A 21,555-nucleotide genomic window follows, 5' to 3' on the forward strand; every position below is an offset into this window, starting at 1 on the left:
TGTTCCCAGTGAAGAAAGGGCCTAACAATAAAAACCTGAGTATTGTCTTATTTTCCTACTTGAGAAGCTTGAAAATCTTTGATTCGCCTACTGTTGATGAGTTGAGAAGGGGTGAGAATACTGCTGATACCATCGTGATCATCAGACACGTATGTAAGTGGGCATGAATTGATTACAGTTTCAACTTCAGTTAGAATAGTATACAGTTCCTCATAGTTTTATTTGCTCTTCCCCACAGTCTTCTTTAAACTACGTTTAATGCTTCTGACAAGTCTTTCCCAGTCCACCAGGGGACTTTCTCTGCAATAAACTTCCTTAACACATTAAATGCCCTTATACACATATACACATTTGGTGTTTCTAAATCATTGACATATTCAGGTATTCCATGGTTTAATTGATCTCGTATAATTTTATCATACTCACCAAGGATTCCAGGGTTTAACTGAATCCATTTAAGTAAGGATTTCAAGCGAACTTCATGCAGAGTCAGATGATCAGGAACTACACATTGAATCTTTTTCCAAGGTAGGGCTGAAACGGATAGTAAATTTCAATACCCGGATATCCTGGACAAATCTTCTACGGATAATTGATTGCATAATCAAAAGATAAAGAAAAGTTTGTCCATCACACATATCGAATGTTACACACTATAAAAATAGATATTTGTTACACGTGGTTTTTGTAAGATACATTATTTTTAAAGGTTGTAAGTTTTTGTTTAAAAAAATTAACATGTCAGTGTTCTCCGACTTCAGACTACTCCTTAGATTACTAACAACCAAACCTGCAGTGGAAAAAATCCGCTCTGACGGAACCGAAGTTGCAGGCACACATAACAGCTGACGAGCTACTTTTGATATAACAGGAAACCGTTCTTGGTTTGATTTCCACCACAATAATGCACATTTGTCATGGTGTAGCTGTGGTTCTCTTTTAAATCGGTCAAATTCAGCCTTTCCAGACTTGTCTTCCTTTGTAGACTGTGATGAACTGGCAGTAGTTCCCAGTAAAAATGACATGGCTGTTTCTTTCTTCTTCTTTGCATTAGGTTCTCCAGATTCTTCTCTACTAGTACTTGTAGTCGGCTCAGCTTCCAAACTCTCTTCAATGATAGTTATCTTCTCTAACAAAACTTTCTGAACTTCTTCCCTGTATTCATCCTTCAAAAAGTCCAAATCTTTGTATCGTGGATCAACTGCAGCTGCAAGAATTGCTACATTTTCTGGATCAAAAGCAAAGCGATCTACTAGCTGGGATGTTACAGTTTCTTTAAACTTTTGTATGGTTGGCAAATCAGTGGTGTCAGCCTTTAGATGACAGTTGATCAGCCCATGGATAACAGGATATATCAATGATGATGATACATTTCGTTCTAAAGACAAGGCTTTTGTAGCTACATGTAAAGCCTTAAGTACTACCAGTAACTGTGAAAGGAGGTCCCACTGGTCAGCATTTAAATCCAAATACCTTTTATCAACTGGTGTAACTTTCTCATCATGAATGACTGCATATACAGCCAATCGTTCAGCAAGTTACAAACTCCTGTTAGTCTACTAATGGTGTGAATCTCTAACCCAGCATTGACTGCCAGCTGAAGTGTGTGCCCTAAACAAGGTAAGTCACTCCAATCTTCAAGCAAATCAGAAGCAAGCACCATATTTGATGCATTGTCATGGACCACAGCAACTACCTTATTATCAATATTCCAATCCTTTGCTATTTTCCTTAGATTTTCAGCAATATGAACACCTGTGTGATGCTCCATCATTTCTCGAGTTACCAATACTTTGCTGTCAAGCACCCAGTCTTTAGTAATGAAGTGAATGGTGACTGTGATGTAGGCTTGCACTGCTCTACTTGTCCAGATATCTGTTGTAAGTGATACACTAAGAGTACTCTCGAGACTGCTTAACCTTTCCTCCTTGATGGTATGATATTTCTTACAAATAATCGAATGTGCGTGATGGTACTACATACGCTGGTTCTATATAGTTCATTAGTTGCTTGAAACCAGCACCTTCGACCACTCTCAAAGGTCGCAAATCAAGTGCAACAAAGTTAGCAATCCTTTCAGTTATAGCTGCTGCTTTTTGTGAGCTACAAACTCGTAAACCACTATGATTTAGAACACTTTGTTTCGGTTGCTGCTTTTTCTTATTAGCCTCACTGTTCATCAATCGCTGATATTCCTGCAGGTGCTTCGCCTGAAGGTGACTCTTTAAATTACTCGTGCCTCCACCATCAGAAAGTTTTAGATCACATAATTTGCATGGTATCTTTCTTTTCAAATTTCTGTCATCGCCGCCTGCCTCTTCATTGTCCTTTGGCTCATCAAAGTACTCCCAAACACCACTCTTTCTTTTACACGTAGACGCCATTTACATTTCTGTGACAATCTATTGCGCATGCGTATTATGTAATATCCGTTTTAATCTATTTTGTTAATCCGGATGGCAATTACTATCCGGATAACCGGATAAATAGGATATTCATTTCAGCCCTATTCCAAGGTAGGCCCACCTCATATCAATTGTGTTCAAATGCGATTGAGGGCAAAAATGGATCTTCCCTTGATGGACCAAATGAGGGCTCCTTAACTCCACCTCCCAAAACCTTTGTAAGGATTTTACAAGCACATCATCTTCACTATGTATTGGATTATAAAGGATTCCTGAATAATCAAATGACTGTGGCTAATCTTATTTGCTTCAATGATGTCAACTGTCCCAGAGAACAGCCACCTCAGCTTATACTGCTCAACGCGACAGGCCTTTGGTTTCCTTGTACAGTATCTCTTGATACAACATTCCAATAAAAATTAGAGCTGATTAAAACGTCAATGTCTCCACTAGCTCCATTATAATTATCCGCTAACTGTAGACCATGCAAATGAAAGTATTTCTCAACATATACTGCTGAAGGGCAAGGAAAAAAATGACAGGAGACGTGAGAGCAGAGATACCAATGGCCTCACCTTGAGCATGACCCTGGAAGTACAGTTTAACTACACTGCACTCTTGTGTTTTGTAGTTGCATGTACCAAAGGTATTTAAGTGTAGTTTTTGTACATTTTAAAGGTTTAATTGTCTCTTTAACTTCTCAGTAACGTAAGATAGTTGGATAATACTGTCAAATAGCACACAGACATATACATCCAAGCTACCAGAACTACCAAGGGCCATAGCCTGAGCAGTTTGTAACAAAACAGTTGGTTGTTTCCTACAGGCACTGGTTATATTGGTAGCAGTAACCATGCCATCAGCAGGCGGTTGAGTGACCTCAACTTGATGGGGAACTGGGCGACTCATGGGAGGATTATCACACTCCTTGGAGCTTAGACAAATGGACTGGTGGTGCTTCCTGTGGCAATATTGACAAGATTTACGTGAATCACATTCTCGTGATTTGTGACTTGCTTTTAGACAATTGAAGCAATGACCAGACCTCAGTAGTATGTCCTTACGTTTGAAACCTGTTTGCATGATGTAGAATAATGAGCCGTATTACAATAGACATAGCGAATTGACAAATTCGAAACAGGAGCACTAGCTGTGTAATTTGACCTTCAGTCAGTTGCAGCACTTAAAAGTTTCATTGTATGTATCTTAACTTGTTCAATAGCCTCTCTTGCCTCAACCTCCTGCTTAATTAAGTCTATAGCAATTCCCCCATCTCCCAAACATCTTTCTTGGTTTCTTGGACAATACTTAAAAGTAACTCTGGTGTGATTTTGCTCATAGTGATAGGGATTACCAAACTACCATACTGGGCTGAATTTAAGCCCACTGCAGTTAACGTTAACACTAATTTTGTCAAAAACACACCTGAGAGAGGATGGTTTCTCTCCAGTATAGGGTGAGATCTTGATGAGCTCCTCCATGTGAACACTATTTATTATTTTGTTGTGGCTTGCCAAATTTATCTTGCAGTACTGGCTGATTCATAATTACTCTTGTTTAATGGAAGTACTTGAATTGTACAAGCTGCTTGTCCTCATAATCATTTAATAATTGCTAAGCAAAATCTTTTATTTGAGTATGCAAAAAGAAATATGAAAATCAACTTCATATCTAGCTATGCCTAACTCTTAAAATCTTGTGAGTAATGTTGGGATCTTATAATATTTACTGGAACTGTGACTATCTGTGTATGTTTGCTGCAACTGTATACCACAGTCAATACACAATACACATAATTTTGACACCCTACATTACATATGGACATACATATATGTACCGGTGTGGACCCAACTCCATCACAGAGAATACAACTCAATGATGATATCCCAACACTTATCCTCTGTAGATGTGACAGCCAATGAAGATGCGGACACTTCAAATGATGGCTAATTAAATTATTCAACCTGCAAGAAAACATTTATCATGTGTAAAACAGAATCAAAAGATCATTCCACATAGTAAATAATTACTGTACTAATAGCAAAACACCCTCATAACTATGAAATAGGAAAACCCAAAAGGTAAGAAGTCCTGACAGTACAGGTAGTTAGTACTGTCACTTCAAGTAATCTAATTGTGTGGCAAGTAGTGACTCCCTTACTAACACTCGCGCTTCTTCATACATATATTATGTAGGATGATATCACAGGAAGTGTATAAGACCTTGGACTAGTGTATACCCTCTAGAAGACTTCATCATAACTAATCAGTCAGGTTGGAAAGTGGTAGTATGCAAGTTTATCTACTGGATATACACCCTCGCACAGAAGTATAAACTTTAAGAGTCACATGAACTATATACTCATGCACGGATGCAAGCACACACAAGTTACACATGCACAATGCGCACGTGTGCACACACACTACACATACACTCGTGTTCATGCATGTGCATACACAACATACACACACAGAGTCACCTACAGAACACTACAAGCACACAATAACAATGTATTATGAATACATATGTACACACACACACAGAACTGCAGACAAAACTACAATAATGTTCTACACACATACAGAGTTACTGGATATTGTACACAACAACGTACCTTGGAACAGCAGCAGCAGTTGCGACAGACTTTGTGATGGTAGTTATGTTCTTGGATAATGAGAGCAGCTTAGGGTTTTGACATACACTTCTTCCAATCTGATGGAAAAACATATACATGTAGAGTAGAGACATTTCTGGACAAACCCCCATGAGCAGAGATTTGTCATCTAGCTAGCATCAACCAATAGCCAATATTGATGTCATTCATGTGTTTATCATCGTGTTATTAATATGATGGTTATTGCAGTGGAGGAAAACAATACAGTGCATGTAAGTATAGGGATACATGCTGCAGATGGTGATGCATTAGAGCAAAAGATTGTTTTTTGTGTGCCATTTGAGAAGCTACTGTGGCATCAGAGCATAGCTGCCACTTCCAGTCGACTACATTCTTGTTTGTTTGAGAGAATCTTGAAGTGAGGGAATTGATAAAGGAGCTAGTCTTCCTGACAGATGTTGATAACAGTGAAAAATTAAGGGAGGTTGAAGATATAGCTACAAGTGGACATTTAATCCCTAATTCAGTCATGAAGTAGGGATTAAAATGATATTTTAAGTTAACAGTCCTAACCAAATAGTACTTATCATGTATCCCACTAGGACCTGTAAGATAGCTAAATCCTGTAAAGACAGGGAGTCAGAATCTTTTGACTTTAAAAATGCAGAATGGATCCAGACCTATAGTGGTGACTTGATCCACCAGCAACATGTGGTCTAGGTATGTAATGCACTAAAGGGCACACAATACCTAAGATTTGAAGCTTTCTTTGCAACAATTTTTAGGTGCCAGTTACTGAAGTTGCATGGGGCATACAAGCTAATCTCTACAATTATATAACACTGTATTAGACGTTAGAGCATGTGTACAACACTACATGGTCTTTGGCATTCTGTGGAGTGCTGGTATGATCTAGTCCTTCGCACGTGCGCTTATAAATGGAAAAGTGCTATGACAAGATCGATGCCCGGGTCTGCTCGCAGGTCTGGAAGCAAAGACTGCTGTAAAAACATTAGGTATGAAAAATAACTGTTATATAAATGTAAAAGTGCTTTTTGAAAATGTCCGTGTCTGCATCTGATTGTATCTGCCTTTTCCAACTACTCAAATATGCACACACTGGGCTTTTTGGGCTCCTTTGATAGGACATTATGTCCTGCCAAATTCAATTACAGTCAGACAATGGCTACTTTGTCCAGAAATTGTCCGTGTCTGACCGTTCTCGGGAGCATTGCTACATACACACACTTATCACTGAACTTAGTATGCTATGCACTTTTACAAAACTTCAAATGACATGTGAAGTTGTGTGTGTAGTGTGCTTGTATTATGTGTGTGCTTCTAGTGCTGTTCTTTGTTTGTAATGCTGTCTAACAGGTAGAGCATACCTGAAAATGATACGGAATGGCCATTCAGTTCCCAGTAATTGATAATTGGGGCAAGCATTTTATCACAATTTCTATAGTGACAGGATTAATTGCAAAGGAGCTACTTGTTGTTTGCAATGCTATATATAATGGGTGGAACAAAAACAAAATGGAATGGCAAGTGATAGTTAGGATGCATGTTAAGTCGCTATGTCAGGTTGACGCCATTCTTTCTTTGATGCAGTATGCATTGGTCCACCAGTCATGTTATGTTACAACAGGAGTTTATGAGCTGCCTTTAGTGGCTCATAAGCTCCTGGTTATAAAAAAGTAAACAAGCAAATGTATAAAAAAAATAAGACTCAGGAATTAATGTCCACTAAATGTATAGCTGCAAGGCCATTATTTCCTTTGATGCAGTATGCACTAGCAGTTCACCAGTCATAATTGTTACAAAAAAAAGTAAACAAGTAAATACCAGGAATATACCATGGCTGAATTAGGGATTAAAAAGTCCGCTAGTAGCTATATCTGCAGGTGTAGGTGACCTCCTTTTTGATTAAACTTATTTTTTTCCTATACTTGCTAGGATATGGTCAAAGGAGAGTTGAAAGTGGAGAAGGTGTACTTTACATACCCATCAAGACTTAACGTACCAGTACTACAAGGACTGAGTCTCAGTATACAGTCTGGTCAGACATTGGCTCTAGTGGGCCCCAGTGGTTGTGGAAAGAGTACAGTAGTGTCTCTGTTGGAGAGAATGTATGACCCGAACAAAGGTGTATTGGTATGTACTTGTACTTTGGGTGTGATTACTGTTATATTTATAGAAATTTGATGGAGAGAGTCTACAGTCACTAAATGTTCAATGGCTTCGTTCTCAGATAGGGCTAGTCTCCCAGGAGCCAGTATTATTTGACACATCAATTGCATATAACATCCGCTATGGAACTAGCTTTAGAGAAGTGTCTGATGAAGAAGTAGAAATGGCTGCAAAGGCTGCTAATATTCACAACTTCATCATCACCTTGCCACAAGTAATGTATTGTCTGATATCACAACACATCAGTAACCAGTTTACTACAGGACTACAACATGAACGTTGGATCCAAGGGTACTCAATTGTCAGGAGGACAGAAGCAACGAGTAGCTATAGCTCGTGCTCTAGTTAGAGACCCAAAAATATTACTGCTGGATGAGGCCACGCCCTCTCTAGACTCAGAGAGTGAAAAGGTATATCATTAAAGTCAAGCAACATCAAATCAGTACGATATCTTAGAAAGTAGTGTGGTTACTGCAGTATATTGTTCTACATATCATGATCAGCTTAATGTATATATGTATAGGCTTATTAGCTGTCAAGACAGTATCATGGCATTTAGAAAAGCCCCTCCAGAGTATATACCTTTGGTATAACAGAATCGTTTAAATATCCTTAGTACCTAAGTGCATTACCCAGATGTTAAACTTCATGTTGTTATTCCTTAGTAGATTGTACAAGAGGCACTGGACAGTGCTAGGAAGGGTCGTACCAGTGTAGTGATTGCTCACAGACTATCTACCATACACATTGCTGACTGTATTGCTGTGATAAAAGATGGAGTAGTGATTGAGGCTGGCACCCACAACCAACTAATGGAGTGGAAAGGAGCTTACTACAAGTTAAACAAGGCACAAAGCTTATGAAGGAATAAATTGATATCACTTGTACATGTAACTTTTAGGAGCTCAACCTTGTTGCACGTTTCACTTGTCACAGTGTGTTCAAATGTATTAGCTATGGTTTTATGTAGTCAAAGGGTGAGGTAAGTAAGTTAATAGTCAGCTCTTTAAAACATAAAAAAGAAGCAATTTCATTGATTGACAGTTATTTAATCTCCATGAGAGTTCCACCAAGCCGTGGTCCATTAAACATTCACTGACTTATATACCTGCCATAATTACATGCATAATTTACACATCACTGATCTTCATCTGGTTCGTTGTGTCTTTGTGTCCACAACTAGAAGTATAACATTAGTTATTATGCCATGTAATTTGGATGAGCTAACCGTCAAATTATCTTTTAGTAACTGCATAATCATTGTACTTCTCTTGTAACATTCCTCACTGATTTTGTCAAGATCAAGAATGGCATTATCAAATGCCTTGAAACATTATCAATATGAACCATGGACATCATTTAAACTAGCTTACTTCTTTAGCCAACTGACAGGCTTTATCTGGCATGTTCTTAATCTCATAATAAAATACAGAGTGATTCAAGGCCAGGCCCAGTCTAATAGGATGAGTAGTGGCCAAGTTCTCTGCTGCTATCCTTCCTTCTTCATAGGCCCTTGCACCTTCCTCAATGTCTAACAGATTACTACAATAAAGTGTAATAGAAAACATAGTATACTCTACCATTTTCTGTTTCCTTGTTTCCTGGAATTCCAAATTCTGCTAAATATCTGCAGTAATCTCCTTTCATTTTATAATAAAACACTTTTGACTCATCATCTGCAGCATTCTTCAACAAATGATCATCTAACAAACCCTGCGATTAAAGAAATAAACACTACTGGCATGTGAACATATATAATAAATGTACAAGTAAAATGCTACATGCACACCTTTACCAGTCTACAAAATTACATGTTTATCTAGCTGGAAACCACATGATGCTCTCAAGCCTTTTTTTGCATGTATCCAGACTTGGAGTTTACTACATTGCACAGTATTGAAATAATTACATATATACACAATTACTATAGTATTGTAAAAATCGCAAATATTTCTATCAGGACAAATACTTTCCAGGGTATTTGAATACAAATACTCAGCTGTTGCACTACAGAAAATTGCATTTTTGACAAGTGATCAAGTTGACCACTGTATTATAATTATCTACACAGATATCTTATCGGCTTGTGTTAATGCTAGATGTCAGTGGTATAACTTAATTTCAAAGGGATATAATTATAGTGTTGCTTGTGCAAATGTTAACAATGTCATATTCTTAATGATCAAGAGTCAATTAACTTTACAGTCTTGTGTAAATCATTTTATTTGAAGTAATTTTAGATACAAGATGCATTAACTGATCGCAGCATAAATGTGCCCTATTTGCTTTGTCAGTTTGGCTTGGTGGGCTGGGTATTAGATACTTTTATAAGTGATCTGATGATGAATTCGCTGCCTCCCTGAAAGTGAGTTAGGTGACTCTTCCTTTAGTGGAATCGATCTTAAGTAACAGGTTACTTTGTGATATTCAGTGTGATAAACAAATATTGGATATCATTACCATCAAACAACAGAAACAAAGTGCTTTGGTTGCTGAAGTTATCTGTTGATTTGTAACGTACTCTCTCTTTGGCCAGTGAAAAGGGTGCATCATCTTGGCTATCTGCCCTGCCTGTGGTATTGCTCTACACAAGGCCACTTTTAGGGATGCCTCGTGTTTATGTTATGGTTAGCTTCCCACTGGATTTTCTACCAATTGTGTTTGTGGCCAGGGTTTTATTGTCAATCATGCCATGAGTTGCTCCACAGAGGGATTCCCTACTCTCCGACATAATGATTTGAGAGACTTCACAGCTGCTGTCCTAATTGAAGTGTGTAGTGATGTGAGGTTCTGTTGCAGCCTCTTACAGGCGAGACCCTTCAATTTGCAACAGCTAAAAAATGAGGATGGAGCTTGTGTAGATGTTTTGCTTCAGGATTCTGGGAATGGAAACATCAGAAGGCTTGTTTTGATGTTTAATGCTAATGTACCTTCATATCATGGTACACAAGTATCCTCACTTTATTGACGTTTTGAATGCGAGAAACAACAGAAGTATGTGCAATGTATCAGGGAAATTGAGATGGGTTCTTTTATCCCACTTGTGGTATGGGTCATGCTGCTATGCTTACCTTGTCTCTCTTTAGAAGGAGTTGTCATTAGGCCTGAACCTATATATACTTTTGAAATTGCCTATTATGATTTTGAGCAATGCTCCAAAATTTTCCCTATTATGCTCCAATTATGCCCAGTTTTGTCCCAAATATGCTCATATAAAATTATGTCGTGACTGCTCTATTAGAGTATCTAATGCATCAGTGAATGTTCTATTAGGATATTTCAATATGCGGTGACTGTTCTATTAGAGTATATTGATCTTTAACTAATCTTTTCTTCACAATGCAGCTGTAAATCTGATTTTTAGCTAGTTTGTGTACTATCCCATTCTGCATCATGCATAATATACAGAGTTTCAGCTTCTCTGATAACAAATGCACAAAAATTGTGCCTATTATTCTGGCATTATGCTCAATGCTTTTGGCTACCTATTATATATGTCCCAAAATATGCTAGCAAAATCGGCGCAGGCCTAGTTGTCATACAGCTAAGTGATGTCATGGCAGCATTGCAGGACTTAGTTATTGTTTGTTATGCTCCACTATTATGTGCTTGAGAGGAGCTGGATCATACATCAGGGCTGTCCACTTTTACTAGGAGCACTTGACCTTGAGGGTCAGGTGGTTCAAGCTCATTGATTGTAAATTGATCCTAGTAATTTTTCTAGCACTTTTAACACCTTAGTGCTAAGGGTGCTGGTAACCACAAGAAAAAAATTAAAAAGTACAAGATGCATCCATGCAGTTTCCAAAAAAATTTACAAATACTCAAGATTTGTATTTTACAAATACTGCTAAAATATAATGGATGACCCAAGTCTGTTCCCCTTATTGCTCTGGTTAACATTGTTGCAAGCTATAAGTTGGTTCAACAAACATTAATAAAATGGACAACTAGGTCATCTATAGATTATTTGAGAAAATCTTGTGTGAAAACTTTTGATCCTGCACTACATTGAACGGACCCATATTTCATAAGGATCAAAACTTCCACAAAGATTTTCAGGAAAATAGCAAAACTATTGGTACAGGACCTAAGGACCAGACAGCTAGGCCATGGTGCCTTAATACACAGATGCATTAGCTTCTCGTATAGCCAATCTTATTTCGCGTTGGCAGTCACGTGAATAACTTAGGGTGCTAAATGAACCCCACAACACTCAGGGGATTTGATCCTGTACCCCACAGTATTGCTACACCACTGCCAAATATCCACCTCCCTTAGTTTTAAACTTATCATACAGTAGTACTGTACCATACATTGGAGGATCATGGAACTTTGCACTTTCTCACAAAAAAATACTGACCAGCAACCAGCCTCACAATACCTTCATGGCACCTTGGTAGTATTGGCTAGTACTTTCAATATGACCCAAAACACTTCCAATAAGTTGCTACGAAATTTTAAAAAAAAATAGTGGAATGACTGTCTCCTCTTTTGTGTCCCATTACCTTTGCTGTCAGTGTAAGGTGTCAATTTGCGGTAAGGTGTGATGGCTTTCCTACATTTGTAAAGGAAATTGTTTGTACTTTCTGTAGTGACTGGATTGATTGCAAAAGCACTTCTCATACTGCTATTCATTTGTAACGGTATGTATAATGGGCTGAATGTAGCTAAAAATGAAGCATAATGACCACTTCATGCAATTGATACACTTTGTGCAATTGATAATTGGGAAGATGGGAACATGTTCAAAAAAAAAAGGGTTGGCACCATTTTTGCTTTTGATGTGGTATGCATGGGTTCACTAGTCATAAATAAAGTAAACAAACAAGCACAAGGAATTTTTAACTTCACCATAGAAGTCATAACTGAATTAGGGATTAAAATCTCCCAGTACATATATCAACAGGTTTAGACGATCGACCTTCCTTGTTTCACAATTACCCTAACCCTAACTGATGTTTACCTGTTAAGCATAACGCATCTTTCACTGTTTGTATGAAAATAAGGTTTTGGTGAGTTTGAGGCAAAATGCTTGTCTTATCAACAGCAGGCTGGGCCAACTCTTGCTAGCTTGCCTCAAACTCATCAATGCTTACTTTTTCACATAACTGAATCCTGATCAGTGACTTCTTTACAAAATATAAACTGGCTGCTGGAAAAGTATTGCACTGCATTCTTAATTGGCTGTTGCTATACTGCACTATCCCTGCAGTGTACTCAGTCTTAGGTTACAGGTCCTGTTTGTGGTTTGTGTGTATGCTGGCAATCCATGTGGTGTTTTGTAGGTCTACATAGGTAATGTTTTTGAATGCTTTGTTCTTAGTGAAGAGGGGGCCTAACAATAAAAAACCTGGATATCATCTTATTTGCCTACTCAAGAGGAACTTGAAAATTTTGTTTCGTTGCAGTGTACGCAAGGATACAAAAGTTATGGGCATTTGTTTACACACATTGAAACGATAGTAGGCGATCAATCTTTCTTCGCTAATTTCGCTTTTGTATGTAGTGAAGAAATGTGATACAAGGGAAAAACTTAATTCCCCTACTCATGGTGAACAGGATGTTGCAAATTTCAACTCCATGTGTCATTCGCAACTGTTTTAGTAAGCGCCTGTAATTTATTTTCCCTGAAGGTAATGGAAAGCTACAATTAACAATTAAATAAGCTAAAATACACATTCAAAATTAATTCAGATCACATGATGTATTGTATCGAAATATTGAATTCTGAAAAATATATCGATAATTTTTGATATCAGCAAAAAAATCAAACAATATGATATAATATTGATATTTCGTCTAACACCAGTACAAATCGATTTTTCTGTTGTTGCTACTTTGTAGGGCTGTAACTCCCAAAGTTATTGCCATATCAGGCTGAAACTTTGCATTTGGCTAAGTAGCTTATGAATATTTAATAAACAGGAATTCGAAAAATGCGCTATTGTGTTGGGTTTTTGCAGATCCGGTCACATTTTATGCCATAATAACAAACTCACTAGTGGCATGTGCCTTTTGGGAAGTGTGTGCCCTCTGCACCTTGCCTTTCCTTTTATCTTCGATCAGGCTAGTTGTTGTCTTCTTCATGCAATGAAACCATATCTTTCTGTATCAATACTTTCCTTTAGCAGCATAATTATTTATACGATGCAAAATTATTTAAAGCGCTTATGCTCAGTAGATTTCTGTAACTTCCTTCATGATTCGATTGGATCAAGACCATACCCATTAATGGATTATTAACAATCAAGCATGGAGACCACTCCTTTAACAATCTATTTACATGATCACAATGACCACACCCCTTATTATAAATAATAGCTACAAAAGATTAAAGCTATACCTACATAACTAGCTACTACTACATAAAGGAGAATACTATAACTAAGAGGGGGTAATGCTAGCACAGTGAAAATATGAAATAGTGACACACACCCTGGTTGGTAAAAGGTTGACTCACAGTCATCCTAATAGAACAGTCAGTGTATAGCTGTATGCTATAACAAAACAACCAAACAAACTAGTACATTTAAAATGAAGCAGTGATCCAAGCGATAAAAAGTAGTGAAACAAGAGATGAATGATGGTACTACAGCATAGCTCAGTGGGAAAATCCCTACTTTGGCATTGAACAAAATAATTGTTATAACATGCCAATGTAGGGATTTTTCACAGAGCTATGCTGTAATAAAATCGTTCATCTCTGGTTTCTATCGCTTGGATCCCTACTTCATGTTTAAATTACTGCAATAATTTTTGAATGTAGCCACCAGTATATATTAGCTAGCTATATACACCCAGGTGAAAACGAAACCAAAAGCTGAACCTGACCCTAACTGTAGGTGTATAATGATGTCTTTCTGAAGATAAGATTTTGGGAGTTCGAGACAAGCTAGGGTTGGCTTCACGCCTTCAAGTCCAACCCTAGCTTGCCTCAAACTCACCAAAAACTTGAACTTCACACAACTAATGTGTTTGAATTACCATATGAATAACCACTGCGTTCTTAATTCATAGAAGTTTGTGGACATTTGCTATACTTTGTTCATAGCAAAATTCCAGGCATGTCCAATATTTCTATTGAAAAATGAAATTAATTATTGTATACCACCTAACCTCATGTACGATTAGTAACTTTCCGGGTATGATATGTGTAGAGCAACTCGCTGTGAGCACAGTGATGCTAGAAGAAGCCCAATTCAGATGATTAAAGTGGCCTAAACTGATGCGGTGTAGAAAATTCCTTCCTACATTTGTATTGGACGTCTTGGGGTCATGCAATAAATGGAGTAATAACCTGTGACACGTGATAGATACCTCAGATTCCAGACCAGATTTGAAAAGAGCAGTGAATGGCGATTTAAATGAGCTATATAAGAAGGAAATCAGGAAATTTAGGCATATCATTTTGAGGTTGAAAATCACTTTCTTGTTCTATGACAAATTGAATGATGGATATTAGGAAGGGAACGATCTAATGGCATTCTGACACCCACTGCCCCTCACTACATTAGTGTTACACTGAAACTAATATAAAGCATTGTGAATTCGTTCTGCAGGAATTTACAGTGTTTCCAAGTCCATGATTAAGCACAATAATGTCCGTTTTTGTAGCAAACTTTTTCATATGACTATACGTACAACTATCCCTACTGCAAGTTAATCAATATCAATAAACATTTACATGCAGGGGCTTAGTATGCGACCATAAAATGCATACCAGCACTTCATCACAGATTGATTTGTAGTCATCCATAATCTTTCCCTTGTACTCAGCAACCAACTGTCGTCTCATTACACCTTTGTGATCCAGTTCGTCCCTACTACTCAGGCTACATTCAATAGTCGACATAGCACGCAGAGCAAAATATTTCTTGGCCAGTACGTTCTTGTATGCTACTGACAGTAAATTTCTTTGCGAATAGTCAAGTAAGCCACGTTTGATCTCAACAATCTTCTTCACTGATTTCATCATGTCGTCATATCGTTCTGTACTCTCTGCAAGTTCGGCTATCGTGGTTTCACGTGCAACCTCTATCTCCATTGTTTACTACCATCCAGTATCACAGAGCGAGACAGCTAAATTGCATTACTTTCCCCCTCCCGTTTGTCCAGGTTTTTCCGTACAGTGACGCCTTTCAAATTTATACTTTTGCGAATAAAATTAGGCGTGTTGTTGATCACGTGTGACAACATCCAAACCCATTAAAATTTTGTGACCGGATTTGCGAAAAGGGGTCTTCCACACACTTCCAATTCTGCAAACTTGGGAGATCATAACTTAGTGCTAAGTAACACATTAACCAGAATTTTTTCAGCTAAGTTGATGCTCACTTCTGACCAAATTTCAAGTCAATAGCTCTTTCCAATCTGAAGTTATGAATTGTCAAAGTTGGCAAATTGGATGTGTGTGGAAGACCCCTTTTTGCAAATCCGATCTCATTTATTTTATGAAAGTGGTTACTGAACCAAAAGGTTTTTATTTTCACATCTAGTAGTTTCCCCAAGCATTCGACATTAGGGGACGTTTTACTGTTGGCTCAATAGCGAGCCCGGCTTATTGAACCGGCTTCCGGTTCAATATCCACTGCCTTATTTAATTTATTTATTGATCCTGGGCAGACGGCATGCTGATGCGCCCAGGGAGCAATGCCTTTTGTGTGACCCCTGTCATTGATAAAAATTGATAATAAATAAGCACACACAGTGCATACACATGGTTACGGTACAACTATATTAAGTTATATGTCTAGTAATTGGTTAGTATAAATATGTCAATGTTTTCTGACTCAATCACATCATCAGTACATCTAAGTCCCCTGATCATTCCTACCATCTGGCTATGGAATCCAGAACAATCTGTTGCTGACTCAGATCAAGAAAAGTGTGAGCTTTTCAATAAAATTTTCACTAGTGCTTTTAGCTACCTATATAAGTAAGAGTTGATATTAACTCTTGCTATCACTTCACTTACAGACATCACAATTACCCCAGTAATAGTGTTTGACAAACTGACTCTAATAAAACTCCTCTAGCCACTATTTTGCTTCAGCAGGAGTTTGTACAAGAGCTAAGTACTGAGTCCTTTGTCTACAAATCTTTGGAGTGTTCAGTACTACCCAAGTACTGGAAAGATGCTTTAATAACACCATGCAGTACATAAGAAGGGAGATCGTTCTAATGTTAGTATTACCGCCCTATTAGTTTGACTCTGCCTATTTGCCGAATCTTGGAATCCATTATTAAAGACAACATTTAGGAACATCTGATGGCTAATAATGTGATACCTCCACAACAGCGCAACTTTACTCCTGTTCAACTCAGCTGTTATTAGCCATGAATGATTGGACTAAAGCACTTGATGATGGCCATTCTGTTGGTATCTTGTATTTTGATTTTGCCAAGGCATTTGATTCTGCCCACCTAACCATCTAATAAAGTTGCGAGGTATCCGGCAAGCTTCTAGCATGAATGAGGAATGAATTCGAAGGAAGCAGAAAGTTGTATTGAACAGTCATGCATCAGATCGGTCAAGTGTCAGTAGTGGTGTGCCACAAGGCTCTGTTTCGTGCCCTATTTTGTTTAATATATATGTTAGCGATATGCCCCTAATAATTAATAGTCCCATTTTTTCAATTTGCTGATAATGTGAAATTGTTCAGAATCTATCATGATCAGAACTGTGGATGATTTTTATACCTACAGTAACCTACTTCAACATGATAAACTGATTTGCTCTTTGTGTGGTCTAAGACTGAAATGGCAACTGAAGTTCAGCATTAGTAAGTGTAATTGGTTACACTTAGGTCACTGCTAAGGCACTGCTATTACATTTTGTGACGTAAGGGATATTGACTTCATGATCATACCACCACAGTTGCCAAGAAGGCTAACAAACTACTCACAAGACTTTTCAGTACTTTGACCACAATACATTCATCAATTGCAACTTGTATAAATCATATATCTGCCCTACGGTGACACCATCTGGGGGCCGAAATACATTCTAGATCAAGAAAAAATAGAGAAAGTACAGAGAAGAGCCACAAAGTTGGTCCATGATCTTCAAAACTGCACATACAATGATTACCTCACTATATAGTTTAAACTTACCATCACTTAAATACCATTGACTGCGTGGAGATGTGATAATATTCTACAAGCTATTACACAACCATTTCAATCTAGATATATAGCTACATCAAACTTGTTTATTACCACAACTTTATCAACAACTAGGGGTCACAATTACAAGATATTTGGACCGGATCTGCAAAAAAGTACCTTTTTCACACATTTTACATGCCAGCAAACAAAATGATGTAACACTTGATTCCTTATACTGATAAACTTGCTCTTAGTTTCACAATGCAGCCAGATACTTTAGCTGCACTCATGAAAAATTGCAGGCAATTATATGCAATGATTAAAAAGTTATAAAGCTTCACATTTCAACAAAATGGATCAAATTGTGTGTGTTTGTGTGTGTAAAAGGTACCCCGGTCACATTTAAACCTCAAGCAACATCAAGAGTGAGACCTACTTTTTTCACTGTATGAGCTATCAATGACTGAAACAGTTTACCCAATCACTTAGTTAATGCACCCAAGCTCAATGATTTTAAAAATTCTCTTGTCAGTAGCTGGTCTATTTTGTTGTATGATTATTAATTAGTTAATTATATTGTTATAGTTAATACAATGTTTTTGCTATGGAATCATAAATTTGTTAATTTGTTTTTGTACAGATCAGGCTTTACAGCCGGCTCCTTGAGCCTATAGGTTCTTTACTTCTAATACTAATGCTATATGTAATTGAGGTCTGTACATTACGCCAAGTTAATACGCTACTATGGCTATTATACACCAATTTATGTGCTATGGCAAGATATGCACATAGTTTTGTTCTTGATAAATCCTTCAAGTCAAAATTAATGAAATTCATTAGGAGCTAAAATGGGAAGAAACTGACTGATCGCTGTGCTGGTGAGCATTACTACCCACCATATAAGCTTTATAGGCTGCTGGACAAAGATTACATAGACACTTGAAGCTAGCTAATTTATGCAACTTTGTACATGGAGATGAAAGTATAACTAGCTGACTAGCTACCTGTATAACTCCATGTTTACTTGGGGATGTGGTGGCTAAAGGGAAGATAATGACATGCATGTAGCTTCTTAGTATTGGAATGCTACTATCATCACCTTGCATGAAATATGATGCTCTTCTGAGAAAACGCATCAATAATTACGTAACAAGTAAGGCTGTCTGCCACTATAATAAATAAATAGCTGATTTCATTTGTATGCTATTTCTAACTAGAACATTTGCAGCCATATACCCTTAACATTATATATATTACTTTATAGTATTGCAAAACTTATATCACTTGCTTGTGCATAGTCTATTGATCAGTTGTCTTCATCTCATGGAATAGTTGTACAATTCTGACTCCCTACACTTTATAATTGCTTCATAGTCACACCCCCAATAACATCTTGAAGCTCATTATACACGCACTTAAAGGGATTCTGCATAACACTGTAACTTGTGTATACCATATTTACAAGTTTGTTACCCTAGTTCAAAAAATTCAATGTGACAGTCAACTTGACCACTACAAAAATGATGTTTTATTAGCCCTGTTTTCAAAAAAAAACAATTATTTGTGGCACCACTACACTCAAAGTGTAGCTACTATTGAAGGTGCAGCAGGAAATACTGTAATTACATTACATGTGGGCTGTTAATCACTGTGAAGTGACATAATATATAACATTATTATTGTGTAACAACTCACCCCACAATCAACTATGGATTGTGGGAGAGTCAGATGATCGCAGAGGACAGTTGACCCAAGTAAGGTTAGTGACAACATTAATATTGTGTAGTCAACTCACAACTACCTATTACTAATTTCAAGCAGCTGGCTTTATCCACAAGATGGCTCCTTTTCATATTTTGAGGCCCACATGATCACCAGGTAGTATGACTACACCTGCCTGTGTGTGACGTTTCTAGAAAGTACTGAGTTGAATGTTGAAGTACATAATATAGTTTGGTCCCTATTCCTTGATTAACAGTTGGCATATATAGTGTGAATATATAAGGCTACTGCTGAATTTAAAAATGATAGCCCTACTTGGAAATGTTTTAAGTTTAGCTGGCTGTGTTGTTGGGGATTATTAGAGGTGGTGAAAGGTCTTATTAGAGGTGTCCACTAAGTGAGGTTTCACTGTTGTACAATGGGATAAACTATGCTTTATGACCTCACTAATATTAGGGACAAAATGTTTGGTCCCATAGGTGACTGACCTTATTAATGAGGTTTCACTGTATGAATCATATAAGGAAGCTGAAAATAATACAGTGTTAGTGGATTGTTAAGTTGAATGAGACATCTGTACAATGCTACTGTTGTGCTGGTATATAACACACGTAACAGTTGTGTATACAGCTATGATTATTATATAGTTATACAATGGCCATGAGTGCTCTGCCTGATATAAACACACTTGCCTTCTGGCCTGACGGCCCTCAGGCTCGTGCGTTTATATCAGGCAGAGCACGAGTGCACGTTGTATAACTATTATGTACCACTCACCTAATAGGTGGGGAGAGTCTCACAAGACAGCTGTAACACTTATAAAGGCCAAGTTTCTAACATCAATTGTGGGTAACCAAGCCAGACGTTGCGATGACGTTCCCCCTGTAGTACTGCAGCCACCTGAGATATTGAAAGCTAGTACGCTATGGCAGGGGCGTAGGCAGGATTTCCAAATGGGGGGTTCTGCCCTAAGTATAGAATTTCGTAGGTGTGCACATGTAAACATCACTTTTATTCAGTAAGAATTATTAATGATTGGAATGGACTCCCATATGACTCAGTTAATGTTCATTCAACCAATTTGTTTAAGACACACCTCGATAGATTTTATTATGATTACCAGTATGATATTGTATAAAGTAGAGAATGAAGTAGAGAATGCCTCATGAAGTAGAGAATGCCTCATTTACTCCCTTAATTTTTACTACTACTGGTGGAATGGGTGATGCTGCTACTCAGTTTTATAGGAGATTGGTCAACCTTTTGAGTGCAAAGCACAGTCTTTCCTATGGAATAGTGATGGGATGGCTGAGATGTTTACACATGGTCGCTACCAGATTCTTTAACGGAAGCAGCTTCCATTGAAGGAAACTAACACTGCAGATGTTGTACACTGACAGCCTGTAGAACCAAGAGGTTCGACAAGAAACTGTACCTCTAAAGAGATAATATACAAAATCATAAGAGCAGACCATGCATACTCTTACCGTTGATGGCTGATGAACTGTGTCCACTCGTCATCCGCCATAAGCTGAGATAACAGGATATAAAACATGTAATACGTACACAGCAACACCAAAGTTGAATCTGCGTTTGCAGGCTATTGTCATACAATGCACAATATACAATTTAATACGGCTAAACCTATCATACAAGCTATCATTTTAGTCTAATACTTACTCAGCTAGAGCTGTTTTTGATGGCTGCCATTGAAGGAATTGTCCACTTGGCCGCGCCACTTCACCACTACTGTGACAGGCCAGCAGGGATGTACAGTTGTGGTCCATAACTATCATCATGGTTCATTGGACGATGGCGCCGATCGCGCACACTCTCTCCGCGAGATACACCGTCCGAGCGACACCACCATATCACTCACATTTACAACCTATGATACAACAATAGCGACGAAGATGGCGACTTAATTGCATCTAATACGCATGCGCACACCACTGACCCCTTCAATTTTAGACAAGCATTACTACAAAGTTTTGCAGGTGTGCTAACTGCATGTGCAAGAAAATCTAGATTTGTATGACTCTTAGATTGAATAATTAATTTTTCTGGTATTATATGCTTTGCCATATGAAAATGTGTGTGTATGAAATTATCACAACAAACTGAAGCTAGTTAGCTAGATATAGTGATTAACAGAAGTGTAGCTACTTATTGTAAAATCATCATGACTTTGTTTGGTACAGTAAAAAAAATCTTAAGTCACATGGGATGGTGATAATAGGATGGTGATAATGGGATGGTGAAGCTAAAAATAAGACAATAATGAGATCTGATGGTGAAGCTAAAAAGTTGTCACATTTAGTTAAGTAAACAAAGCCATACAAAGAATGTGTATTAAACTAAAGTATAATCTGTTTCCCATAATATAAGATGGGGTTTATACTAAAGTATAAGATAGTTAGTATAATGCAAGACTATACAGAGATTATTTGTATAGTTTAAGCCATTAGATATACCATCTTATATTCCTCTTCAGTTTTTCACAGTGTCGAATG

General features: G+C 37.6%; 3 protein-coding genes and 1 long non-coding RNA gene across 4 annotated transcripts; 1 reads left to right on the top strand and 3 right to left on the bottom strand.

The window, feature by feature from the left end:
- Positions 1–255: 255 nt before the first annotated feature.
- Positions 256–2,384, bottom strand: LOC136251665 (E3 SUMO-protein ligase ZBED1-like). The gene is made up of 4 exons (XM_066044114.1): positions 2,024–2,384; positions 1,630–1,875; positions 791–1,510; positions 256–314 (listed from the first exon to the last, which is right to left on the bottom strand). The coding sequence occupies exons 1-4, from the start codon at positions 2,382–2,384 to the stop codon at positions 256–258; spliced, it is 1,386 nt and encodes a 461-aa protein (XP_065900186.1).
- A 4,595-nt stretch (positions 2,385–6,979) lies between these two features.
- LOC136251667 (multidrug resistance protein 2-like) lies at positions 6,980–8,073 on the top strand. The gene is made up of 4 exons (XM_066044116.1): positions 6,980–7,174; positions 7,218–7,424; positions 7,474–7,620; positions 7,879–8,073. The coding sequence occupies exons 1-4, from the start codon at positions 6,980–6,982 to the stop codon at positions 8,071–8,073; spliced, it is 744 nt and encodes a 247-aa protein (XP_065900188.1).
- Positions 8,074–8,188: 115 nt separating this feature from the next.
- On the bottom strand, positions 8,189–15,391 carry LOC136248858 (14-3-3 protein beta/alpha-like). Its single transcript, XM_066040680.1, has 5 exons — positions 14,934–15,391; positions 8,791–8,923; positions 8,584–8,741; positions 8,439–8,534; positions 8,189–8,389 (listed from the first exon to the last, which is right to left on the bottom strand). Exons 1-5 carry the CDS (start codon positions 15,255–15,257, stop codon positions 8,348–8,350), a joined length of 753 nt encoding a protein of 250 aa, XP_065896752.1. The 5' UTR covers positions 15,258–15,391; the 3' UTR covers positions 8,189–8,347.
- A 492-nt stretch (positions 15,392–15,883) lies between these two features.
- On the bottom strand, positions 15,884–21,012 carry LOC136248852 (uncharacterized). Its single transcript, XR_010697847.1, has 4 exons — positions 20,723–21,012; positions 20,530–20,573; positions 19,820–20,479; positions 15,884–16,140 (listed from the first exon to the last, which is right to left on the bottom strand). It is a non-coding gene; the product is annotated as an uncharacterized lncRNA (long non-coding RNA).
- Positions 21,013–21,555: the final 543 nt, after the last annotated feature.

This window comes from Dysidea avara, chromosome 3 (genome assembly GCF_963678975.1).
Source record: "Dysidea avara chromosome 3, odDysAvar1.4, whole genome shotgun sequence".
Classification (NCBI taxonomy): domain Eukaryota; kingdom Metazoa; phylum Porifera; class Demospongiae; order Dictyoceratida; family Dysideidae; genus Dysidea; species Dysidea avara.

Bases quoted from the DNA above. Each gene is read 5' to 3' on its own strand.
- LOC136251665 (XM_066044114.1), bottom strand. From the start codon at position 2,384: ATGGCGTCTACGTGTAAAAGAAAGAGTGGTGTTTGGGAGTACTTTGAT. The intron at 1,876-2,023 runs GTGCTGGTTTCA...CACTTACAACAG, and splicing joins ACCTTTGAGAGTGGTCGAAG to ATATCTGGACAAGTAGAGCA. The intron at 1,511-1,629 runs GTGACTTACCTT...CTGTATATGCAG, and splicing joins TGATTTGCTTGAAGATTGGA to TCATTCATGATGAGAAAGTT.
- LOC136251667 (XM_066044116.1), top strand. From the start codon at position 6,980: ATGGTCAAAGGAGAGTTGAAAGTGGAGAAGGTGTACTTTACATACCCA. The intron at 7,425-7,473 runs GTAATGTATTGT...AGTTTACTACAG, and splicing joins TCATCATCACCTTGCCACAA to GACTACAACATGAACGTTGG. The intron at 7,621-7,878 runs GTATATCATTAA...ATTCCTTAGTAG, and splicing joins TAGACTCAGAGAGTGAAAAG to ATTGTACAAGAGGCACTGGA.
- LOC136248858 (XM_066040680.1), bottom strand. From the start codon at position 15,257: ATGGAGATAGAGGTTGCACGTGAAACCACGATAGCCGAACTTGCAGAG. The intron at 8,742-8,790 runs GTAGAGTATACT...GTAATCTGTTAG, and splicing joins AAACAAGGAAACAGAAAATG to ACATTGAGGAAGGTGCAAGG. The intron at 8,535-8,583 runs GTAAGCTAGTTT...TAATGTTTCAAG, and splicing joins CCTGTCAGTTGGCTAAAGAA to GCATTTGATAATGCCATTCT.